This window comes from Bombina bombina, chromosome 6 (assembly GCF_027579735.1).
Source record: "Bombina bombina isolate aBomBom1 chromosome 6, aBomBom1.pri, whole genome shotgun sequence".
NCBI classification, from domain to species: domain Eukaryota; kingdom Metazoa; phylum Chordata; class Amphibia; order Anura; family Bombinatoridae; genus Bombina; species Bombina bombina.
The window spans coordinates 484,093,575-484,117,127 of NC_069504.1; the positions used below are offsets into that span (position 1 = coordinate 484,093,575).

At 37.9% G+C, this 23,553-nt stretch overlaps 1 protein-coding gene across 1 annotated transcript in view; it reads left to right on the forward strand.

Moving 5' to 3' along the window:
* PARP6 (poly(ADP-ribose) polymerase family member 6) overlaps positions 1 to 23,343 on the forward strand; it is a 206,470-nt gene extending 183,127 nt beyond the window's left edge. The window contains exons 14-22 of the mRNA XM_053717311.1: positions 4,826 to 4,893; positions 8,656 to 8,704; positions 11,456 to 11,568; positions 11,933 to 12,005; positions 15,460 to 15,529; positions 16,913 to 16,992; positions 17,998 to 18,061; positions 21,784 to 21,868; positions 22,898 to 23,343. Coding sequence (XP_053573286.1) covers positions 4,826 to 4,893; positions 8,656 to 8,704; positions 11,456 to 11,568; positions 11,933 to 12,005; positions 15,460 to 15,529; positions 16,913 to 16,992; positions 17,998 to 18,061; positions 21,784 to 21,868; positions 22,898 to 23,000 — 705 coding nt within the window. The 3' untranslated portion in view covers positions 23,001 to 23,343. The remainder of the gene's footprint in view (positions 1 to 4,825; positions 4,894 to 8,655; positions 8,705 to 11,455; positions 11,569 to 11,932; positions 12,006 to 15,459; positions 15,530 to 16,912; positions 16,993 to 17,997; positions 18,062 to 21,783; positions 21,869 to 22,897) is intronic.
* The last annotated feature ends 210 nt before the right edge of the window (positions 23,344 to 23,553 follow it).

Consider the following 23,553-nt stretch of genomic DNA (forward strand, 5'->3'; position numbering starts at 1 on the left):
TAGGTAATCACTTGAGGACAATTAACTAACAACAGAAACAGAAGCAAAATATGCACAGTCAATGCAAAAGTTATACACGGAAGCTAATGCAAATTGTGCAATGTGTAAAGCTTAATGAGAATTACCTAATGTGTGTGAATGCAGTTTTTTCATTGTGCAATGCCGCCCCCAGCAGGGGGTATCAATTAACCCGGTCATATGCGATAGGGCGGATTGATGTTTGTCGCTTCAGAGCAGGCAAATGATTTAAGGAGCAGCAGTCTTAAGACCGCTACTTCTTAACTCCTGTTTCCGTCGAGCCTGAAGGCTCGCGCGGAAACAGAGGCATTGGGGCCAATACAGTGGTTGGTAGAACAGTATTTAAATGCCTTGAAAAAGTTGGTTGACTCATTCCTACAACCACACTTGACAGTGATATGGATTGAAAAGATACAGTGTCCATGAAGTTCAACACAGACAGCAGTTTCAACATACCCAGAATGGCTTGTGTTCAAAAGGTCACAGGTTCTAAATCATCTTGGATTTCAGTAGAAAGGGACAATACGGATTTGCAAGTCCGACTAAATCTTTGCAGTATCTCTGTTTGTAAGTGCTTCCAGGCCGCATCGAAGCAGAAACACCCTAGGGACCTTTCCGCATTTTCTCTGCCAGCCAACTTCTTCCCTTTGCTGTAGGGCATGACAAAGGGGTCCATTTATCATTGGGCGGACGGACATGATCCGCTATAGTGAACCATGTTCGCTGTACATCGATAAATGCAGACAGCATACGCTGTCAGCATTTATCATTGCACTAGCAGTTCTTGTGAACTGCTGGTGCAACGCCGCCCCCTGCAGATTCGCAATCAACCCGATCGTATTGGATCGGGTTGATTTTCGGCAATGTCTGTCCGCCGCCTCAGAGTAAGCGGACAGGTTATGGAGCAGCGGTATTTAGACCACTGCTTCATAACTTGTGTTTCTGGCGAGCCTGAATAGACCCCAAAGTCTCCTTCATCTTCTCTGTAGAAAGGAAGTGGCCAAAGTTAAAACCATCTCTTCCATGACAATTTCACAAGTAAGAAGACAGAAAGCAGTTATTTACGTGTGCCTTTAAATAGACCTGTGATATCCAGTAATACTCTATTGATTCCTATAGTGTTCGCGACAACAGAAGTCCCATATGAACAACAACATCCAGTGTAGTTGAATATGAGACAAAACAGTGTGATAAATTTGAGAACTTAAATAGAATAAGCTAAACACAGGCAGAAAAAAGCTTAACTTGAAAATGCCTGTAATTCGATATTCCATATGAGTAATCAATGTTATCATTAAATGTAATCTGGTTGATGTCTTCATAAATTACAAGTATCAAGTTTGCGTTTACTTTGATGCATGAACAAACCCGAATAGGGACTCATTTCCATTGAGTTTCTATGGTAACCCAACCTTACACTATAAAATTTACGTTTAACGTCTGCACTCCTTTTCTGTGATCACCTCTAGAGAGAAACAAAAACATAGATACATTGAATTGATTAAAAAATAAAATAAAATGAAAAATGTTTTATTTATTAAAAAAAATGTTTATTACATTTTTAACTTTATTTATATATGTAATATTCAGTGCTGCCCTAGGTACAGGCCTAGTTGGAATTATGAACATGTGTGCTTGATTATATTTTTATATTTAAATGCATATTAGTATTTAAATAGGACCATAACTCCAACTAGTCCTATACCTGGACCATCAATATATATTACATAGAACAATAAATTTATAAACTGAAACACTTGTATTGTTTGCAAACTTTAATATCTGGAAAAGAGACTTAAAAAGCTTATTTCTCCTCTTTTACACCTAATTTAGCATGCCGTAATATTTGAGAGCTTATTGACGGCTTTTAACAATGAGTTTACTGTAGAGCTTTCAATTGAAACCTGGTGTAAATTTCTGCTTTTCGACTTCCATTATTTTTTACAGGTTTCGTAATTCTTTTTCTCGGTTATGGTGGAAAACGCGCCATTGTAAACTGTTGATAAGCATAATGGCTTCCGACACCAGTTTTTTTCATTTTACAACCTTGCAAAAACCCAAATGCAGTTGAGGGGAAACAAGCCCTTGGTCTTCAATTTAAACACGTAATCAAAAATGATAGGTAGATTTGTAATGTTGGTGAAAACAACCCATTAAAGAGACACTAAACTCACAATGTTTATTTCATGATTCAGGTAGAGAATACAATTTTAAACATCATCCCAATTTACTTCTATTATCTAGTTTGCTTTATTCTTTAGATATCCTTTGTTGAAGAAAAAGCAATGCAACTGGGAGAGCCAATCACACGAGGCATCTATGTGCAGCCACCAATCAGAAGCTACTGAGCCTATCTTGATATGCTTTTCAGCAAAGTATATCAAGAGAATTAAGCAAATTAGATCATAGAAGTAAATTAGAAAGTTGTTCTTTTTTAAGATTAGGGATTTTTTGGGGGGGCTGAAAAATAGCTGAATGCCCTTTTAAGGGCAATGCCCATTCAAATGCCCTTTTGGGGACAATGGATAGATTAGGTTTTTTTTTAGTAAGTTTTTTATTTTGTGGGGTTGGGGAGTTGGAGGGGTAGGGGGGGGGGGTAATGTTAAGAGGTAATTAGTGGGGGGGTTTAAGGTAAAAGAGCTGTTAGCTTTGGGGCAATGACCTGCAAAAGGCCCTTTTAAGGGCTATTGGTAGTGGTATTATAAGGTTAAAATTGGATATAGAGAATATATACTATTTGGAAAGTGAAAGGTTTTGACTTTTAACAGCTTTCTTCGTGTTCTGTAAGATTTAATAACCTCTAAATATATCATGTGTGATGATTATTAAACAAAGTGTTATTTAATGATTACTTATTTTGCTATAATTATGTAAAATAAATACTTTTATATTGTACACTGGAAATAAATAAATTAATAAATAAATAAAAAACAAATAAGTGGAAATAAATGTTGACATACTGCAACAGATAGTTTCAACACTAATCTTGGAAGAAATAGGACCAATACATTTTTTGAAACTGTTTCTAGACAGAATATTAAATAGGTTAGAGTAGTCTCATATTAAAGGATGAATTAGGCACCAGCCATCATATATGTGCCGAGCAAATATTAAAATGAGGTTGTTGGACATTATTTGCGGATAGGTTAAGGGTGGGGGGTGTTTCAAAGAGTAAGAAACTGATACACATCTTGCAATCCAACCTGTTTTTCAATGTAAGGTGCCAAGGTACTGTGTGGTGTGCTCCTTGTAAGAAAACAATCCTAATATCTCTCATATTCCAAGAAACTATGTTTAGCTTATATGGTTTCATAGTGTGAGTACAGCCATGTGTGTGTCCACAAAATAAGGAGGTGTTTGTGTAAATACACTGACAGCTATCGTATCATTATAGCCAGTAGCGGACCTAATCAGCACAGGGCCCTGGTGCAAACTTTGTTTAGTCCCCCCAAAGGTAACTTAGAAGTAATAATATACTTGCTGCTCTGTAATGATTTTAGGATAGATATACTGTACCTGCATTCTGCACTAATAAAAGGCTCAACTGCATTAGGATTGTACACATTCTGCACACACCTATGTATAGAGTGGCTTCTATGGGCAACCTCAACACTTGGACCCTGGTGCAACTGCACCTGCGTCACCAATGGTAGTTCCGCCGCTGCATCTGGCTCCCTCCATAGCAAAGAGTGATCTACTCCAGAACCATAGAATGCCAGCAGCTTGCACCACAATGTCAAGCTGCTGGAAAGATGAGCTGCTGGGGGAAATTCTAACACTCTAAGTACATAAGTTAGCCCCCTAGATATGCTCATACAATAGTGCCGCCCTAGCCCTACAGCACTACTAGCGGACTCTGCTGCAATAAAGGTAACAGGAGGCTGACACACTACGGAAAAGGTGGCTATGAGGTCTTTATAGCACCTTTGTAAGTGTAACTATGGGGCCCAGGCCCCCTTCCTGCATTCTAAAGCACTCTGTCTCAATGTTAAAAAAAAGTGTTCCCAAAAAAAATTGTCTCCGAGTCCCAGCAAGTGGGTTAGCTCTGCCTGGGGCCCGGGTCCTCTTACTCACTGCGCCCCTGACTCCACTAACCCCTTTCACCCCCTGATGAAAGCCCTGTCTCTCCAGTCCATTCTGAATCTGAATCATCTGAATTGCTGAAATGTAGTAACTTTGGAGAGGCAAGAGGCAAGGTTAGCAAACTCATATTATGAGGACTGACCTTCAGAAAAATTATTCCAGCTACTATAATGTTTGGTCTATGTATAGACTGGCTTCTATGGGCCCCCTCAACACTTGGACCCTGGTGCGACTGCACCTGCTGCACAATGGTAGGTCCGCCGCTGCATCTGGCTCCCTCCATAGCAAAGAGTGATCTAGTCCAGAACCGTAGGAAATAATGTTTTGTATCTCCTTGGCAAGAAAATGATAATAAAATAATAATAATAGTGGTTCAACTGCTGTCTTCTAGTAGAAAGTTCTGAAAAAAAGCTTTCTGCAGGAAATTAAATAAGCCAAGAAGATCATAATAAGCAGAAGTAATAAAGAAAATTATTCAGATAACCATTTCTTTCTTCAAGGTTTGGGAAACCCCTGATGGGCAAATCAAGATTTTGCTGCTCAATGTCTACATATTTGCTGTGGAGCAAATAGCTGCTGTACTCAATGTATTATTAAGATACACACGGGTAAATGGTCAAGGGGCTGTTCGGCATTACTATTTGTAGGTTTCTTCATGTTTCAGAGACAAAGAATGAGAAAAATATGTGAGTTAAAAAGTAACAAGATAGCATTTATTTTCTAGGGATCCTATTTGGAGATCAAAAAGCAGATGGATAGATTGGATCCATTGGCCCACCCTCTGCTCCAATGGTATGTTGAATATATGTTATCAATACCATCTTAAACTTGAATCACTTGGTGAAACACAATATTTGTGCACATTCATTACCTCTATTGATAAACATCTCTTCACATAGCACCGCTAGAAATCTTTAGGACCCTGACTAAACCACTGATCAGACCCCCCCCCCCTTGCTACATGTAGAAGGGGGTTCTAAAATGAGTCAGTAAATGGCCAGCATATAAAGTGACACACTATACTTTAATATGTGTGCAAGCATATACATATAGTACTGTATATGCACACACACAGAAATGCACAATACACTCTCATACATAGGCAAACACACATACACACCCGCACAGACACAGGCACTCATTCAGACACACACACAGACCTGTAGACACACATACACTGAAAAGTACAGATATTTACATGCATACTCAAACACACAAAGAAACTCATACACACATAAACTCACACACAGACCTTTATACAGGTATACATACATATATACACATACAGAAATACTTATACACACATACACAGACACCTATATACATACCTATAACAGGCATAGGGGCCGAATTATCAAGTGCTGAATGACCCTGAATACCCCTGTTTCCGCATGAACCTTCAGGCTCACCGGAAACAGGAGTTAAGAAGCAAACTTGTCCGCTGCCTCTGAGGCTGCGGACATCAATCCGTCCTATCGCATACGATCAGGTTGATTGACACCCCCTGCTAGCGGCCGCAAATCTGCAGGGGCAGCATTGCACAAGCAGTTCATCAGAACTGATTGTGCAATGTTAAATGCCGACAGCATATGCATACAGCGTATCATGTCCACCAGCATTTATAAATCGGCCCCATAGAGTCTGAATTTGTCATACATTTGATTTGAAGTCTCAAATTGGCATAAAGCTAGCAAAATGTTGTCTTTATTTTTTTTAGGGGAAAATAACTAGTCATATAAGCCAGAACTGTTTCCTTTATACTCAGCAGCACCACCACTGATTATGTGTCAACCACTTCTCTGCCCCTAGCTATATACAAAAATAATATTGCATGTCTCAGATTTAAAAAAACACACAACGTTTACCATCTACTCTAAAAATTAAAGGGACATTATACACTTGTTTTTTCTTTTCATAAATGTTTTGTAGATTCTCTATTTATATAGCCCATAAAGTTATTTTTTTTTTAAATGTATAGTTTTGCTTATTTTTAAATAACATTGCTCTGATTTTCAGACTCCTAACCAAGCCCCAAAGTTTTAGGAGAATACTGATGTATTCCTCCTCCAGCTTGCTCCTGTATGTGTAAAGAGTCTTTTCATATGCAGAGGAAGGGGAGGGGGGAGTGTCTGTTATTTCCCACTTGCAGTGGGCTTTCCAACTACCTTTTCAACAGAGCTAAGCTGGCAGCTTCTAAGTAAATTTTTAAACGGTTTTGTACTGGATTTTTATAAGTATCTGTGCGCATTATTCTATATAGTAGTGTCTATTACATGCAGTTATATGAAAATTGGTGTATACTGTCCCTTTAAGATCATGTTGGAGATATATATATTTATACATATACATATATACAGTATATATATATATATATATATATATATATATTTATCGCTAATATGATATATATACTGTATATATATATATATATATATATATATATATATACTCTCTTGCACATTAGACATATATACTCTATTGCAATAAAGATATTTGATTGCCTTTGACACTGTGGGGCCTATTTATCAAAGGTCTTGCGGACCTGATCCGACAGTGCGGATCAGGTCCGCAAGACCTCGCTGAATGCGGAGAGCAATACGCTCTCCGTATTCAGCATTGCACCAGCAGCTCACAAGAGCTGCTGGGGCAACGCCGCCCCCTGCTGACTCGCAGCCAATGGGCCGCCAGCAGGGAGGTGTCAATCAACCGTATTCGATCGGGTTGAATTGCGGCGATTCCTGTCCGCCTCATCAGAGCAGGCGGATAGGGTTATGGAGCAGCGGTCTTTAGACCGCTGCTTCATAACTGCTGTTTCTGGCGAGTCTGAAGACTCGCCAGAAACACGGGCCCACAAGCTCTGTTCGGAGCTTGATAAATGGGCCCCTAAAGATTTTGGATTTATTTTTATTTTTTTACCTCCAGTATAGCCAGAGACAGTATGGGGGATTGGTTAGTATTTTTATAATATTTTCTGAGCTTACTCATTTATTTAGAGCAAAGTAGCAGACTAAAAAAAAAAAGTGTGGGACATAACTGCAGAAATGTGTGGTACTTACATTTATCACGCCTGACTGATCAACTGCACCGCAATGTCAAGCTGCTGGAAAGATGAGCTGCTGGGGGAGATTCTAACACTCTAAGTACATAAGTTAGCCCCCTGCATGTGCTTAAACAATAGTGCCGCTATAGCCCTACGGCACTACTAGCGCACTCTGCTGCAATAAAGGTAACAGGAGGCTGACACACTACAGAAATGGTGGCTATGGGGTCTTTATAGCACCTTTGTAAGTGTAACTATGGGGCCCAGACCCCCTTCCTGCGTTCTAAAGCACTCTGTCTCAATGTTAAAAAAAAGGGTTCCCAAAAATAATTGTCTCCGAGTCCCAGCAAGTGGGTTAGCTCTTCCTGGGGCCCAGGCCCTCTTACTCACTGCGCCACTGACTCCACTCACCCCTTTCACCCCCTGATGAAAGCCCTGTCTCTCCAGTCCATTCTGAATCTGAATCATCTGAATTGCTGAAATGTAGTAACTTTGGAGAGGCAAGAGGCAAGGTTAGCAAACTCATATTATGAGGACTGACCTTCAGAAAAATTATTCCAGCTACTATAATGTTTGACCATTGGTTATAAACTGTTAACTTGAGTGAAGGTTGAGGTTGATGTTTGGAATTTATGGATACCTACAAGTCACAATCTTCTCTGCCTGTGTAAAATACATATGATAGTCTATATTGATTTAAAACAACAAATATTACTTTTCTGATTACAGTACTGTACTATCTTACTATTTATACAAAAGTATTAAAAATAATATAAAACTAGCTTTAGTATGTATAAACGGTATTATGGCATGTAAATATTGTCTTAATGACATATGATATTGTTGTTTACCCTTGGTTCCATCCTCTCTCCATACTGTTCCATTTTTACAGTTGCAAATATTACAAAATCCAAACTATTGCAAAATCCAAACCCTTTCCAGTCCCAAGCAGTTTGGATTAAAAGTTTTCTACCTGTGTGTGTGTGTGTTACGGGTAAAGTCAGAAATCCGGGTAATCCTAGGATTACCGGGGGGAAAACCTGACATTACCCAAGTGGCTGTGGGTAAAACCAGATGTAATGTAATTCTCCCATCTACACTATTTTTTTTGCCTCTGCCTGGGGGTTCAAGGAAGGTGCACCGTTGATCCTCTGGCATCTACCCAAAGTGAACATTGGGGAGTGAGGTTACAAGGGGGGCTTTGCTTTACCCACAGCCGCTTGGGTAATGTCTGGTTTACCCGGGTAATGCTAGGATTACCCAATTTCTTACTTTACCTGCAACATATATATATATATATATATACCGGTATATATATACCGGTGTATTATTACCAGTATATATATATATATATATATATATATATATATATATATATATATATATATATATATATATAATTATGGCAAATATCCTCTTATAATATAATTCACTGACGGTGATGCAGGGTTTTCTCTTTAAACAATTTTGCTACTTTTAAAGTCTTAATATATCTGTTCTCCATTTTACTACAGGATCATTTCCAGCAACAGATCCCACATTGTTAAGCTGCCCCTGAGCAGGGTAAGTAATATGCCTACTGTGTGGGAACTAAGGGTCAGATGTTTAAAATGGAGAGAAATCATGCAAAAACTTTAAAGTTTTTTTGTAACATTATAATGTGATTAAGGTGTCTTTCCTTCACACCCAGAAATGTTTATAGTTATAGAGTTTATAAATAGAAAAGATATGAAGCAACATTGGTGATTTTTTTAGAAGTATTCAATGGAAAAGAAGGAGTTTCAGAAATAGATTGCTGGCCTGATGATATTAAGCTCTCAGCTCAGATGAGATGATATAAAATAAGCTTCCAGTACTGCAAGCTCCCTCATAAGATTCCAAAACACACAAATTCTTCTATACTTCTCCAAGGTGCATTCCCTGTATTTCTATATGTGAATGAGAGACAATCCCAGTGCAATATAGCACTGCATGACATGAGATTTCTGCTACATTTACACTTTGTGCTTTTTTAAATATTATTTTACTGTTCAGTTTAAGTTTTAAAACATTTAAACTTTGTACTTTCTATTTTTTTTTTTTTGCTGCATATAGATTCTGTAATTACAGCAGTGTATTTAGGATTGTGATTTTACAAATTCTGATTATGCTTTTACAGTTTCTGTGTAACTCTAACAAATTAGGATCATACTTTGTATATTAATGTGTATATTTAGCAAATTACATTGCACTTTGTATTTTTTTCTATTTAAAATAAAACTGAAAAACTGAAAGGTTCAATTTCCCAGAGAGCTTTATTACTTTTTATGGGCCAGATGATCAAGTATTCTCTAGTTTGGAGAGAAACTATAGTGCAGACTTAACAGGGGCTGAAATCACTGAATTATATAAGATAAAAGGCAGAACCTGAGATGCCTTTCATAGAAAGTAATGTCACTCTGGGATACTGAATTTCACAGGGGAGAGTGAAGGCAACAGGAGAACGCTTGTGCCTAATTTAACAACTCAATTTGCTTTAAAACAAATTGAACTGAAATAGTTTCACTACAATTAAACTTTTTTCCCCCATTAGTTTAGTATATATTAGTGTTCTGTCCATTAAATAAGTGTATTGTGAATATTGTGCAAACTTCTGCACACAGCTGGCAAGATAATTCAGAAAGACCAGCATGTGTAAAATGCTTACAGAAATTCATGAGAACTAAGAGACAGCTTCAGACATACCCTGGGAACTACCTTGTTCAGCACAGGGAACTCCCCTGTACCTCCCACTTTCTTAAATTCTGAAAATTTGTAAAATCACTGCTGCATCTAATTCTAAATGCATTAAAATACAAAAGATAAAGTGCAAAGCTTAAATGTTATAATACTGAAAGGACCCAATCTGAAGTTTAAAGTAATATAAAATACAAAGCACAAAGAGTAAGTGTAACAAAACTCTCATGGCATGCAGTGATATATTGCACTGGTCTTGTCTCTCCTTTACATACAGAAATGCAGGCATTAGGCAAGTATAGCAAAATTTACCTGTCAAGAAATTTGTGAGGAATCTTGCAGTGATGGAGGATCATTTTAAATCATATCATCAGAGCATAGAACTTTATGGGAGGTGTCTCTCATCTCTCTGGGACTTCCAGGTTATGCCACTTGTCTTTTAGCATTCAGTGAGTTCAGCCTTTGGGAAGTCTGCCCTATAATTTCTCGCAAAGGATACTGTGTGAATGAGGTCTCGACTGGGAACAGTCCCACAGAATATGTAACAGAGATAGTATTAATGAGAGAGGTTTTATTAACACACATGATACTAGGGAGAGAGGTTTTTAGATCTACAGGGTGAATTAGTCAGAGGGTAGCTTTTAAAGATTTAAAGGAATGTGTTACATTATAAATAATGACAAACAATAGTGATCATAGTAATGTGGTCAGGAATGCTAGTAAGCAATTACTTTACAGTAATCAGTTTAGATAGAGGTACCAGGAATACAAAGATAATTATTATATGCAGAGGCATGATGAGTTAAAACTGCTGTGACACTGGAGAACATTGTTAATGCGTAGAAAATTGTATAGTGTGTACTTACATGATTAATGTGCTGCATGGATTTTTCCTTTTTCTTCCCATCTCTTTTATTTGTTTGCGATTCCTTCATAACCTCTGTGTTTTCCCAATCCTACTCCTTGTTCTCTCTCATCTCTATCTTTCTCTCTCTCTATCTTTCTTTCTTTCTTTCTTTCTTTCTTTCTTTCTTTCTTTCTTTCTTTCTTTCTTTCTTTCTTTCTTTCTTTCTCTCTCGCTCTCTTGCTCTCTCTCTCTACATTTCTATCTCTTTCTCTCTCTATATATATTCTGTATATATATATATATATATATATATATATATATAAATCTCTCTCTCTCTTTTTCTCCCTATATATATATATAAAAAAAATCCCCCCCTCTCTCTCTCACTCTCTCTCTCCCCCTCTCTCTCTCACTTTCTCTCCCCCCCCCTCTCTCTCTCTCTCTTTCTCTCTCTCTTCTCTCTTTCTCTCTCTATATCTTTTCTTTTTTTACTGTTTGTCTTTTAAATGACAAATATGCTTTTTCTCAATGGCTTCCCTCTCTATCTTTCTGTATTCTCACTTTTATCTTCTCTCTCCTCTTTCTATTTCTGGTATCACTTAATGCTCTTGTGTCCACCTCTTCTTTGCACCTTCTCCACTCCCTGCATCCTCTCCCGTCATCTTTTTTTCTTCTTTTTTTCTTTTCTCCCCTATCTTTTCCTTTTTTGTCCCTCCTCTTGTGCACCCTTCTTTCCCCCACTCCGCTGGTAGCAGCTGAAGTTCATGCACACCTCTCATCAATTTTTGCTGCTCAGTAGCCCCCCTGCCAAGGAGGCGCGATTCCGAACTGCCAAGAAACTCTACGGAAGCACATTCGCCTTTCAGTGAGAAGGGGGATGTTGTGAGGGGGAGGGGGGCAATGGAATGGAAATTGATGGTGAGGGGAAGGGCAGTAGGTCAGTGTAAGAGATAGACGGTCATTTAGAAGTGAATGAGGTGAGTGCTTTTATTGATGAACTATCCCGTTTCTGTATGTATCCATATAGTGAATAGCCTTGCCTGAGATCTGGATACAGTAAGGGGTGGGAAACAAGGAGGGAGATGTTATTACTCAGCATACAATAATGTATAATAAGAGGGAGTTGTAGAATGGAACAGAAAAATAGGGGAGCCTATTCATCTTATCCCCCTATCCAGGATTGTTATTTATTCACCTTGGGGTAGATAACTGCTTCTCTCTCTTGCCAGTGGCTCTCATATTGAGAACTGGCACTCTATTTTGCGGAACGGACTGGTGAATGCATCCTACACCAAACTGCAGGTGAGTTTTAATAAAGCATTTATTCATGTAGATTACAATCCAAATATGGGTAGACTTGAGGGGCTTTCTGGTTTTTATCTAGCTGTTGTCAATATATATAAATATATACAGTATATATATTTGTTAACTGGGCATGCTATGGCCTCTAGTTATCAAGCTGTCAACCGCAAATACACTGGAATTCCGCAGCGTATTTGTGGCGAGCCTGATTCGCCTTAGTTATCAAACCCTACAGACCGGCAAAAGTAGAATATAGTGACGTAACATACGATCCGCCGGACTCAGTCCGACACAGATCAATGCTTATGTCACTCCAGATGTTCCGAACGCAAGTTCGGCACAATCTGACTACTTTTGCTAGTTATAAAAATAACTAGCAGGTACGCTCAGTACTTTTCCGGCCCAGCATACCTGGTTTTTAATCCGCCGCCCTGGAGGCGGCGGATCCCATAGGAATCAATGGGAGTCTGAAAGCAGCGAAAGCTTATGTTCGCTGCTGCCAGATATCCCATTGATTCCTATGGTAATGTCTACACCTAACACCCTAACATGTACCCCAAGTCTAAACACCCGTAATCTGCCCCCCCCTACATCGCCGCCACCTACATTAAATTTATTAACCCCTAAACCGCCGCTCCCGGAGCCTGCCGCAACTAAATAAAGTGTTTAACCCCTAAACTGCCACTCCCGGAGCCCACCGCCACCTACATTATACATATTAATCCCTAATCTGCCGCCCCCTATACCACCACCACCTACATTATACATATTAACCCCTAATCTGCCCCCCCCTACACCGCCACCACTATAATAAACATATTAACCCTAAACACCCACTAACTTAAATATAATTTAAATAAATCTAAATAAATATTCCTATCATTAATTAAATTATTCCTATTTAAAACTAAATATTTACCTATAAAATAAACCCTAAGCTAGCTACAATATAACTAATAGTTACATTGTAGCTATCTCAGGGTTTATTTTTATTTTACAGACAAGTTTGTATTTATTTTAACTAGGTAGAATAGTTATTAAATAGTTAAAATAAATACAAAAGTACCTGTAAAATAAAACCTAACCTAAGTTACAATTACACCTAACACTACACTATAATTAAATAAATTCCCTAAATTAACTACAATTAATTACAATTAAATAAAATTAACTAAAGTACAAAAAAAACACTAAATTACAGAAAATAATAAAATAATTACAAGAATTTTAAACTAATTACACCTAATCTAATCCCCCTAATAAAATAAAAAGCTCCCCAAAATAATAAAAAGTCCTACCCTATACTAAATTACAAATAGACCTTAAAAGGGCTTTTTGCGGGGCATTGCCCCAAAGTAATCAAGTCTTTTCCCTGTAAAAAAAAATACAATACCCCCCAACATTAAAACCCACCACCCACACACCCAACCCTACTCTAAAACCCACCCAATCCCCCCTTAAAAAACCCTAACACTAACCCCCTGAAGATCACCCTACCTTGAGACGTCTTCACCCAACCGGGCCAAAGTCCTCAACGAACCCGGGCAGAAGTTGTCCTCCAGATGGGCAGAAGTCTTCATCCAAACCGGGAAGAAGAGGTCCTCCAGATGGGCAGAAGTCTTCATCCAGACGGCATCTTCTATCTTCATCCATCTGGAGTGGAGCGGGTCCATCTTCAAAACATCCGACGCGGAGCATCCTTCCAGGCCGACGACTACCCGACGAATGAATATTCCTTTAAATGACGTCATCCAAGCTGGCGTCCCTTGAATTCTAATTGGCTGATAGAATTCTATCAGCCAATCGGAATTAAGGTAGGAAAAATCCTATTGGCTGATTGGATCAATCCGGATGGATGAAGATAGAAAATGCCGTCCGGATGAAGACTTCTGCCCGTCTGGAGGACCTCTATTTCCCGGCTTGGACGAAGACTTCTGCCCGTCCAGAGGACCACTTCTGCCCGACTTCGTTGAGGACTTCGGCCCGGTTGGGTGAAGACTTCTCAAGGTAGGGTGATCTTCAAGGGGTTAGTGTTAGGTTTTATTAAGGGGGGATTGGGTGGGTTTTAGAGTAGGGTTGGGTGTGTGGGTGGTGGGTTTTAATGTTGGGGGGTTGTATTTATTTTTTTACAGGTAAAAGAGATGATTACTTTGGGGCAATGCCCCGCAAAAAGCCCTTTTAAGGGCTATTTGTAATTTAGTATAGGGTAGGGTTTTTTATTATTTTGGGGGGCTTTTTATTTTATTAGGGGGATTAGATTAGGTGTAATTAGTTTAAAATTCTTGTAATTATTTTATTATTTTCTGTAATTTAGTGGGGGGGTTTGTACTTTAGTTAATTTTATTTAATTGCAATTAATTGTAGTTAATTTAGGGAATTTATTTAATTATAGTGTAGTGTTAGGTGTAATTGTAACGTAGGTTAGGTTTTATATTACAGGTACTTTTGTATTTATTTTATCTAGGTAGCTATTAAATAGTTAATAACTATTTACTAACTATTCTACCTAGTTAAAATAAATACAAACTTGCCTGTAAAATAAAAATAAACCCTGAGATAGCTACAATGTAACTATTAGTTATATTGTAGCTAGCTTAGGGTTTATTTTATAGCTAAGTATTTAGTTTTAAATAGGAATAATTTAGTTAATGATAGGAATTTTATTTAGATTAATTTAAATTATATTTAAGTTAGTGGGTGTTAGGTTTAGGGATAGACTTAGGTTTAGGGGTTAATATGTTTATTATAGTGGCGGCGGTGTGGGGGTGGCAGATTAGGGGTTAATAAATATAATGTAGGTGGTGGTGGGCTCCGGGAGCGGCGGTTTAGGGGTTAAACAATTTATTTAGTTGCGGTGGGGTCCGGGAGCGGCAGGATAGGGGTTAATAACTTTATGTAGGTGGCGGCGGTATAGGGGGCGGCAGATTAGGGGTTAATATGTATAATGTAGGTGGCGGTGGGCTCCGGGAGCGGTGGTTTAGGCGTTAATACATTTATTAGAGTTGCGGCGGGGTCCGTGAGCGGCGATTTAGGGGTTATTAACTTTATTTAGTTGTGGGGGGCCCCGGGAGCGGCGGTATAGGGGGTAAAACAGTGTAGTGTAGTGTTGGTGCTTAGTGACAGGGTAGCAAGAAAGCTGTGAAAAAGCCGAAGAGCAGCGAGATCGATGACTGTTAGTTAACAACAGTCCGCTGCTCATCGCTTCGTACTTGGTGCGCGGCTTTTTGACAGCTTTTTTGATAATTTTGGAGAGCGTATTCAGGTCCGCGGCAGCGATGTTAGGCGAACTTAGGCGAGCGTATTGGTGCCGTCGAATGCAGGTAAGTTGGCGGCTTGATAACTAGAGGCCATAGTGTGATTCTGAGCAGTAGCTATAAGGGGCTGTAGATTGAATGGTCAGTGTGTTTGGATATGCTTTGCATGATAGTCTCTGAGTAACACTTTTTCTCTCTAGCTGCATGGAGCAGCATATGGCAAGGGTATCTACCTGAGTCCCATCTCCAGTATATCCTTTGGATACTCAGGTCAGTGTATAAATATTTTATCACCATTTCTGGATAAAATCTAGATCTTTGGGAATAGAAGGTCTCGCTAATTTTGGGGTTAGCTACATGGCCTGTGAGACTTTGCTAAACCTACTAGGTTGTTTTCTGTGAGTCCTATTGGTAGTTCTAGTATATATGAATAATAACAACCCATCAGTTTGAGAGGTATATAAACAGATATAATGTTATATTTATAATGGCATATGCTAGACTGTGGGGCTTCAAACACTTAGTGAACAAACCTTGTGATAACAGTTCTATTTAAAAGGATATGGAACCCAAATTTTTCTTTCACACACTGGGTTAACCAATGACATGCAGCAGTAATGCATTGCTGCTGGTGAGCCCACCTAGGTATTCTATTCAACAAAAGATACAAAGAGAAGAAAGGGAATTAGATAATAGAAGTAAATTAGAAAGTTGATTTAAATGGAACGCTCTATCTCAATCATGAAAGATTTTTTGGGGTTTCATGTCCCTTTAACGTCAGTTTATATTCTAGTAAATTATTAATGTTACACAGAAGATTATCAAAATTAAACTTAAAGGGATACACATGTAAAAGTATTCAAAACTTCCCTAAAAATATTTTTTAAATCATGTTAAGTATGTTTTTCTTGCCTTCTCTGATTAGGACAAGGGATACTAAAATTTTATAATTTCATTATTCCGATAAAGCATGCAATTTAAAAACAAAATCTATTTACTTTCATTATCAAAATGACATAAACTTTTTATGTGCACACCTTCTGATGCTTCTACTGAGCATGTGCAAGGGTTCACAGTATATATGTAATGTATATGCATTTTGAGATTGGCTGATGATACAGGGGTTGAAAAAATGGAAGTAACTAAAATTTGTCAGAATAAAATTGACTACTCATTTGAAATTCATATAAAATGTTATTGCATCGTCCTTTTATTATGCATACTGTATTAATGGTCAATTAAGGTTAATGTGTTTGTGCACTGTTCTAAGCAATTGCTATGTAAAATGTAGCTGGGTCAGGTAATCTGCAGTATGCGTAGGTGACAGAATGTTAGCTGCAGCATGGGACAAGTGCAACCTCTGTCCATAAGGTTTGTAGGGTAATTCAGAATAGTAACGTGTTTTATAGCAATGACAAAACAATATATAGCAAGTGCCACAAGAAAGCAAGTTGGTTGCATTTTAGAAGATTAAATACATCCATAAGTCATTTACACTAATATAGTAAATTACACTAATATAGTCAATTACACTAATATGGTATAAATAGATATGCAGTAGCTCCAGACAGGTTCTGACTTTCTGAAATGTGTGTGAATCATTTTTATTTTCCGTATATCATTATATAATCCAAAGTATTGTTATTTTTCTAGGTATGGGGAAGGGGCAGCACCGAATGCCATCCAAGGATGAACTAGTGCAGAGATATAACAGGATGAACACTATTCCACAGGTAATTGGGACAAGGGGGTAGATTTATTAAGCAACGGATGCCTCAATCTACCCCTGAAGTTTAAGGCTCACCGGAAACAGAATTTAAGAAGCAGCAGTCATAAGACCGCTGCGCCTTAACTTCTCCGCCACTTCTGAGGTAGCGGACCGGAATCATCCCGATCAGGTACGATCGGGATGATTGATACCTCTGCTAGCGGCCGATTGGCCGCGAATGTGCAGGGGGCGGCATTGCACAAGCATTTCATCAGAAATGCATGTGCAATGTTTGTCGGCATTTAGCGATGTCGGGCAGATATGATTCGATACAGCGAATAATGTCTGCTCACCATTTGTTAAATCAGCCCCATAGTATTAAAGGGACACTAAAGTCAAAATTAACCTTTCAAGATTCAGCATGTAGTTTTAAGAGACTTTCCAATTTACTTCTGTTATAAAATTTTACGCAGTCTTTTTATGTGTACACTTTCTGAGGCACAAGCTCCTACTGAGCATGTGCACAAGCTCACAGGGTATACATATACTAGTCTGTGATTGGCTGATGGCTGTCACATGATACAGGGGGCAACAAATGGGGGGGGGGATTAATTTGTCAGAAAAAAATCTACTGCTTATTTAAAATTCAGAGTAACTGTGATTGCACTGTATTTGTATTATGCGCTTGTTAATTTTGCAATTCTACTGTATTTAGTGATCCTTTTAGGGTAACCTGTATAATAAATCGCTCATTTGCCAGGTTCAATAAAAACTCACTACTTCTTAAATACATACAAGAGAAACTACTATATTTTATTTAAACCTAAAATAAACTCATTAATGATGATATTCTGTTGATGGGTTTAGTATCCTAATATAGATATAATAATTATTTTATTGTGACTAGTGGTGTTGGAATGATGTCTGGTCATTTGCATAATCTCACTCTGAATCTGCAATTTTCTCTTCCCTTTTTTATCCCTTACTGTTTGTACCAATTCTATCATCTTATTCCCACCTACTCACTCAGACTCGATGCCTCCAGTCTCGCTTCCTACAGAGCCGAAATCTGAACTGCATTGCACTGTGTGAAGGTATCATCTGCTTTTATCTTCTACGTCATTCATTACATGAAGTAATATCTCCATAGGATAAGTATTTGTTCTGAGCAGCAGTGAGGGAACAGTACCCTAGAAGTTACAACAAAGACTGTGAAAACCATACACTAATTCCAAATAGAACAATGTTTCCATTCAGTTTGTTCTCTACAAACTTAGATTAAATTATTGTTTGGAAAAAAAAGAAGAAGACCCATTTCAAAATAAATCTAAATCGTGACAAACACATACTTGTTGCGTAACAACAAAATAAACCATTGATTTACACAGCAGAGACATAAGCCCAAAAGGAGAATAAAAAACAAACAAAAAACAAGCTGACTACTCCATAATAAAACATAATGCCAAAGGGAGCGGCTAAACCTACTGTCACAGAATTGTCAAATCTAACCAAGCATACCTTACAAACAACACACTGGAGTCGATTTATTATATGGCGGGCAGACATGATTCGCTGTAGCGAATCATGTCCGCCCGATATCAATAAATGCTGACAGCATACACTGTCGGCATTCACCATTGCACAAGCATTTCTTGTGAAATGCTTGTACAATGCCGCCCCCTCCACATTCGCGGCCAATTGGCCGCTAGCAGGGGGTGTCAATCATCCCGATTCGTATCTGATCGGGATGATTGCAGTCCACCACCTCAGAAGTGGCGGACGAGTTAAGGAGCAGCGGTCTTATGACCGCTGCTTTTTAACTCCTGATTCCGGTAAGGCTCGCGCTAAATGAGCAGCATACGTTGCTTAATAAATCGGCCCCTTTATCCTGGATATGCAGAATGCACAAATAGCTGATGATAAAAATAATGCATAGAGGATGAATACAATTGTCTACAAAGTTAAAAATGATGCAGTTATGTAACACTATAAAGTTGTGGCTACTGTCTTTTATAACATAATTATATTTAGAAAAATAAATATTAATGTTTAAAATAAAAAAAGAACATGGAAAAAACAGCTGTTTAAAATCTATACAATACCTAAAATAATATGAATCTTACAAGACATTGCATATCATTTAAAAGGACAGTCAATTCCAAAAATGTTATTGTTTAAAAAGATAGATATTCTTATTACCTATTCTCCAGTTTTGCATAGCCAACAGTTACATTAATACACTATTTACCTGTGTGATTACCTTGTATCTAAGCTTCTTTTGACAGCCCCCTGATCTATTTATTATCTATTGACTTGCATTTTAGCCAATTATTGTAGTGTCATCCACAACCCACGGGCATGAGCACAATGTTATCTATTTGGTCAACATGAACTATAGTGAAAAGCAAATAAAAAAGTATGTGATAAGAGGCTGTCTGTAGTGGCTTAGAAACAGAAATTTAGAGGTTTAAATGTTATAAAGTATATTAATATAACAATGTTGGTTGTGCAAAGCTGGGGGATGGGCAGTAAAAGCGTTATCTATCTTTTTAAACAATAACAATTTTGGTGTTGACTGTCCCTTTAAGCATTGTATATAAATGTATCGCCATAGCTCCTATAGTTATAATAGGAAGGTTTTGGATTTTTGCCTTTATTAGTAAGCTAAATTGCAGACATGATGTAGATGTAGGCGTTCTGTGGGAATTAGCTGGACATTCCAGGGGAGTAACATGCATTTTACTTGGGAAACATTGTAAGTAGTGTGATATATTCCAAGCACTTCCCTGCAGGTTAGGTACAGGTTTTCAGCCATATTTATTTACCTTTTTAGTGGCAAGCTTTTCCAGTGTGAGGCAGGCAGTGTAGGTTTAGCTACAGTTAAAGGGACACTAACCCCCAAAATTTTCTTTCATGATTCAGATAGAGAAAACAAATTTAAACAACATTCCAATTTAATTATATTATTTATTTTGCTTAATTTTTTAGATATCCTTTGTTGAAGAAATAGCAATGCACATGGGTGAGCCAATCACAAAAGGCTTCTTTGTGCATCAACCAATCATCAGCTACTGAGCCTATCTAGATATGCTTTTCAGCAAAGAATAACAAAAGAATAAACCAAATTAGATCATAGAAACAAATTAGAAAGTTGTTTAAAAAGGCATGCTCTTTCTAAATCATGAAAGAAAAAAAATTGGGTTTCATGTCCCTTTAAGTTAGGTATATATTATTTGAAGTGTTCCAACACAGAAACCTTTTTTATTTCAGTGAATGCACTGTCTGTACTGTGTAGGAACACTTCAAATACAGAACAGCCCCCCCCCCCTTTCTCTCCGCTGATAGTGTCGACAAATGGCGATGTTGGCAGAGTTTTGCAGAAGCCGTGATCCTTATTATTTCTTAAGGGAGACACATCGGCACTTGTCGGCACATCACTGTTCAGCCTCTTTTAATGGATTATATCAACAGACCGACAGACTGCAAGCATGGCGAACCTAAGCAGGCAGTTTCTGGATGGTCTGTCGAAGTTTTGAATATCAGGGCATAAGCATTTCTTATAATGTAGATATAAAGTTATTACTGGTCTAAGTTATTTTACATGTAAATTGTATAGGGCCTATTTATGAAAGGCCTGTCGGACATGATCCGACATTGCGGATCATGTCCGACAGACCTCGCTGAATGCGGAGAGCAATACGCTCTCCGCGTTCAGCATTGCACCAGCTGCTCTTGTGAACTGCTGGTGCAACTCCGCCCCCTGCAGATTTGCGGCTAATCGGCCGCTAGCAGGGGGGTGTCAATCAACCCGATCGTATTGGATCGGGTTGAATTGCGGCGATGTCTGTCCACCTCCTCAGAGCAGACGAACAGGTTATGGAGCAGCGGTCTTTAGACTGCTGCTGCATAACTGGTGTTTCTGGTGAGCCTGAAGGCTCGCCAGAAACACGTGGCTTCAAGCTCCATACGGAGCTGGATAGATATGCCCCTTTGACTGTGTGACTGTGTCATGTTTACCGTTGTATAATCTTAGTATTGAATCCATTATATAAAGCAGAAGTAATATAGCTTAGACCCAAATACAAGATGAACAATGCTTAAAGCAGCAAAAGATGGTGGGCACAGCAGATGAAAACAGGATACAAGCAGCCAACGTATATCATGCAAAAGTTAACTGTTGAAGGTTAGTAAGACTGGCAAGCACAGCAGAGACAAACTCTGGTGTTAAGGCAGTGAGAGATTGAACTGTAGCAGTTTCCAATAAGCAAATTACGGTAAACAGATAGGGTTATACAGAGCTTTAAAAGCATCAAGAGGTTAAACTGTAGCAGGGTTATACACATGCATTCGGACAAGAAGAGGTTAAACTGAAGCAGTTTTTAATCTTTAATAAGTACAATCTAGTAAACGACAGGTCCATGTATAGAGTTTCAGGCAGCAAGTAATGGTAAAGCAGTTACCAATAGTCAGACTGGAGAAAGTAGCATCATAGATGGAGCAAACCGGTACAGGGGGTTATACACAGAAGTCACAAGAAAGTTTATAAAGGGCATAGCCACACTGACTAAATACACAGTGCAGTGAGTGAGAGCATATTTTAAAGAGCACACTAAGCAACCTCTGTGCTCAATATGAAATCATTTCATATGGCAGGACCCCAACATGAACTGTGTGAAACATGGTATACATTTGGTGCATAGCATAAAGACAATGAATCTAACATTATGCAATGACACTTGTTTTCTTCCACTGCAATGTACTAACATATATTAGGTGCAGGCATAGCATTATTTATGTATTATGCTTTTGTACACAGTGATAACATCAAAAGATCTTCAGAAACATGGAAATATATGGGTATGCCCAGTGTCTGATCACGTTTGTACACGTTTCTTCTTTGTGTAAGTATCATGCAACAATACAGGAGTATCTAACAATATGCCACTTGGTTCCGACATTTTTCAAGTTCACAAAGACTGCACTGACCACTATAAACTCTCCAATGTATTTGTTATTCTTCACATCCAATCTACTAATGATCTTCCCTTTCGACATTCTTATTCTTAATGTATATATAGAACAGCACATATATTCTTAATGTATATATAGAACAGCACATATATTCTTAATGTATATATAGAACAGCACATATATTCTTAATGTATATATAGAACAGCACATATATTCTTAATGTATATATAGAACAGCACATATATTCTTAATGTATATATAGAACAGCACATATATTCTTAATGTATATATAGAACAGCACATAAATTGTAAAGACTGGAGATGGCATTCAATTCTTAGCAAATCTAGAATCATTCATTCTATGTGTCACAAATTTACTCATCTTTTCATACATCATTACTTCTCTTAATCTGCACATTTATCTGTTTTATGTAATAATCTATATTTTTACTTGAAAAGTTTCTCTCTCATTAGTATTTATGTAAATCTCTTTGCTGTCTGTCATGGTCATTCCAGGTATAAAGAGGTCCTCAACAAATATATCTTGGGCTAATATTTTAAACATCAGTTATCTATAGATATACATTCATTGAAATAGATATCAGGTTAGAATCAGGCATATTGTTTTGTTTTCCTTTGCTAATAATAATAATATATGTAACACCTTATGGCATCCAAATTTTCTGGGGGTGCACACCACCCCATTTTCTGGGTTTGCAGATTCGATGTAGGTAAATACTGATTTATTTTATAGCTTTGAGGTGAGTAAGGATACAGCATATAATAACTTTTCAATATTTTTATAAGCTCTGTAAAAAGATGTTATCCATGGAACAGAATATAGTGAGGTTATATTGTTGTTTGACATTGGTATATAGTAGATTCACAATAGGATTTTACTACTTTTTCGAACCTCTCCCTCTTCTCTCAGTTAACCTTTTATTCCCTACACAATATAGGTATGAAGATGGTCAAGTGGGGGATGCAAACATTAACACTCAGGACCCCAAAATCCAGAAGGAGATCATGCGTGTAATTGGAACCCAAGTATACAGCGGCTGAGGTGTGGAGACTTTGGGATAATTTACACATAAGAGGGGTGATGTCTATCCCCTACAGGACCAAGACTAGGGGCAACTCTGCTAATACCTCCGCGAACAGAGTGGAGGTGCTTTCTGAGAAAGAAGAGACCCAGTTTCACATAGAATTAAGAGTCTTGCACTGAACAAGATCTCCTATGGGACTATAAGATGTTCTTCATGGAGCTAATGCTGTTTTGAGACATTACGTATCTCATTACCTTACCCATGTCATTGCCAACTCCTCCCCATTATTTCTCGTTTACAATTTCTTGTTTAACAAAAAAAAGTGAAAAAATAAAAAAAATATAAGATTTTCTTTGAAATTGACAAAAGTAATTTCTAGATTAATTTGAAGGGACATACAGTAGAGCAATATTTCTTCATTATCACTCAGAGTTACTTTTTAAACACATTATAGAACTGAACATTCATATAAAAGTATACAAAAAAAGAAGAAAATGTTAACTAAAGTTTTAAATCAGACTCAAATCTTTGGGCAGAGGAGGGGCTTAACCACACAAAAAACGTATCAA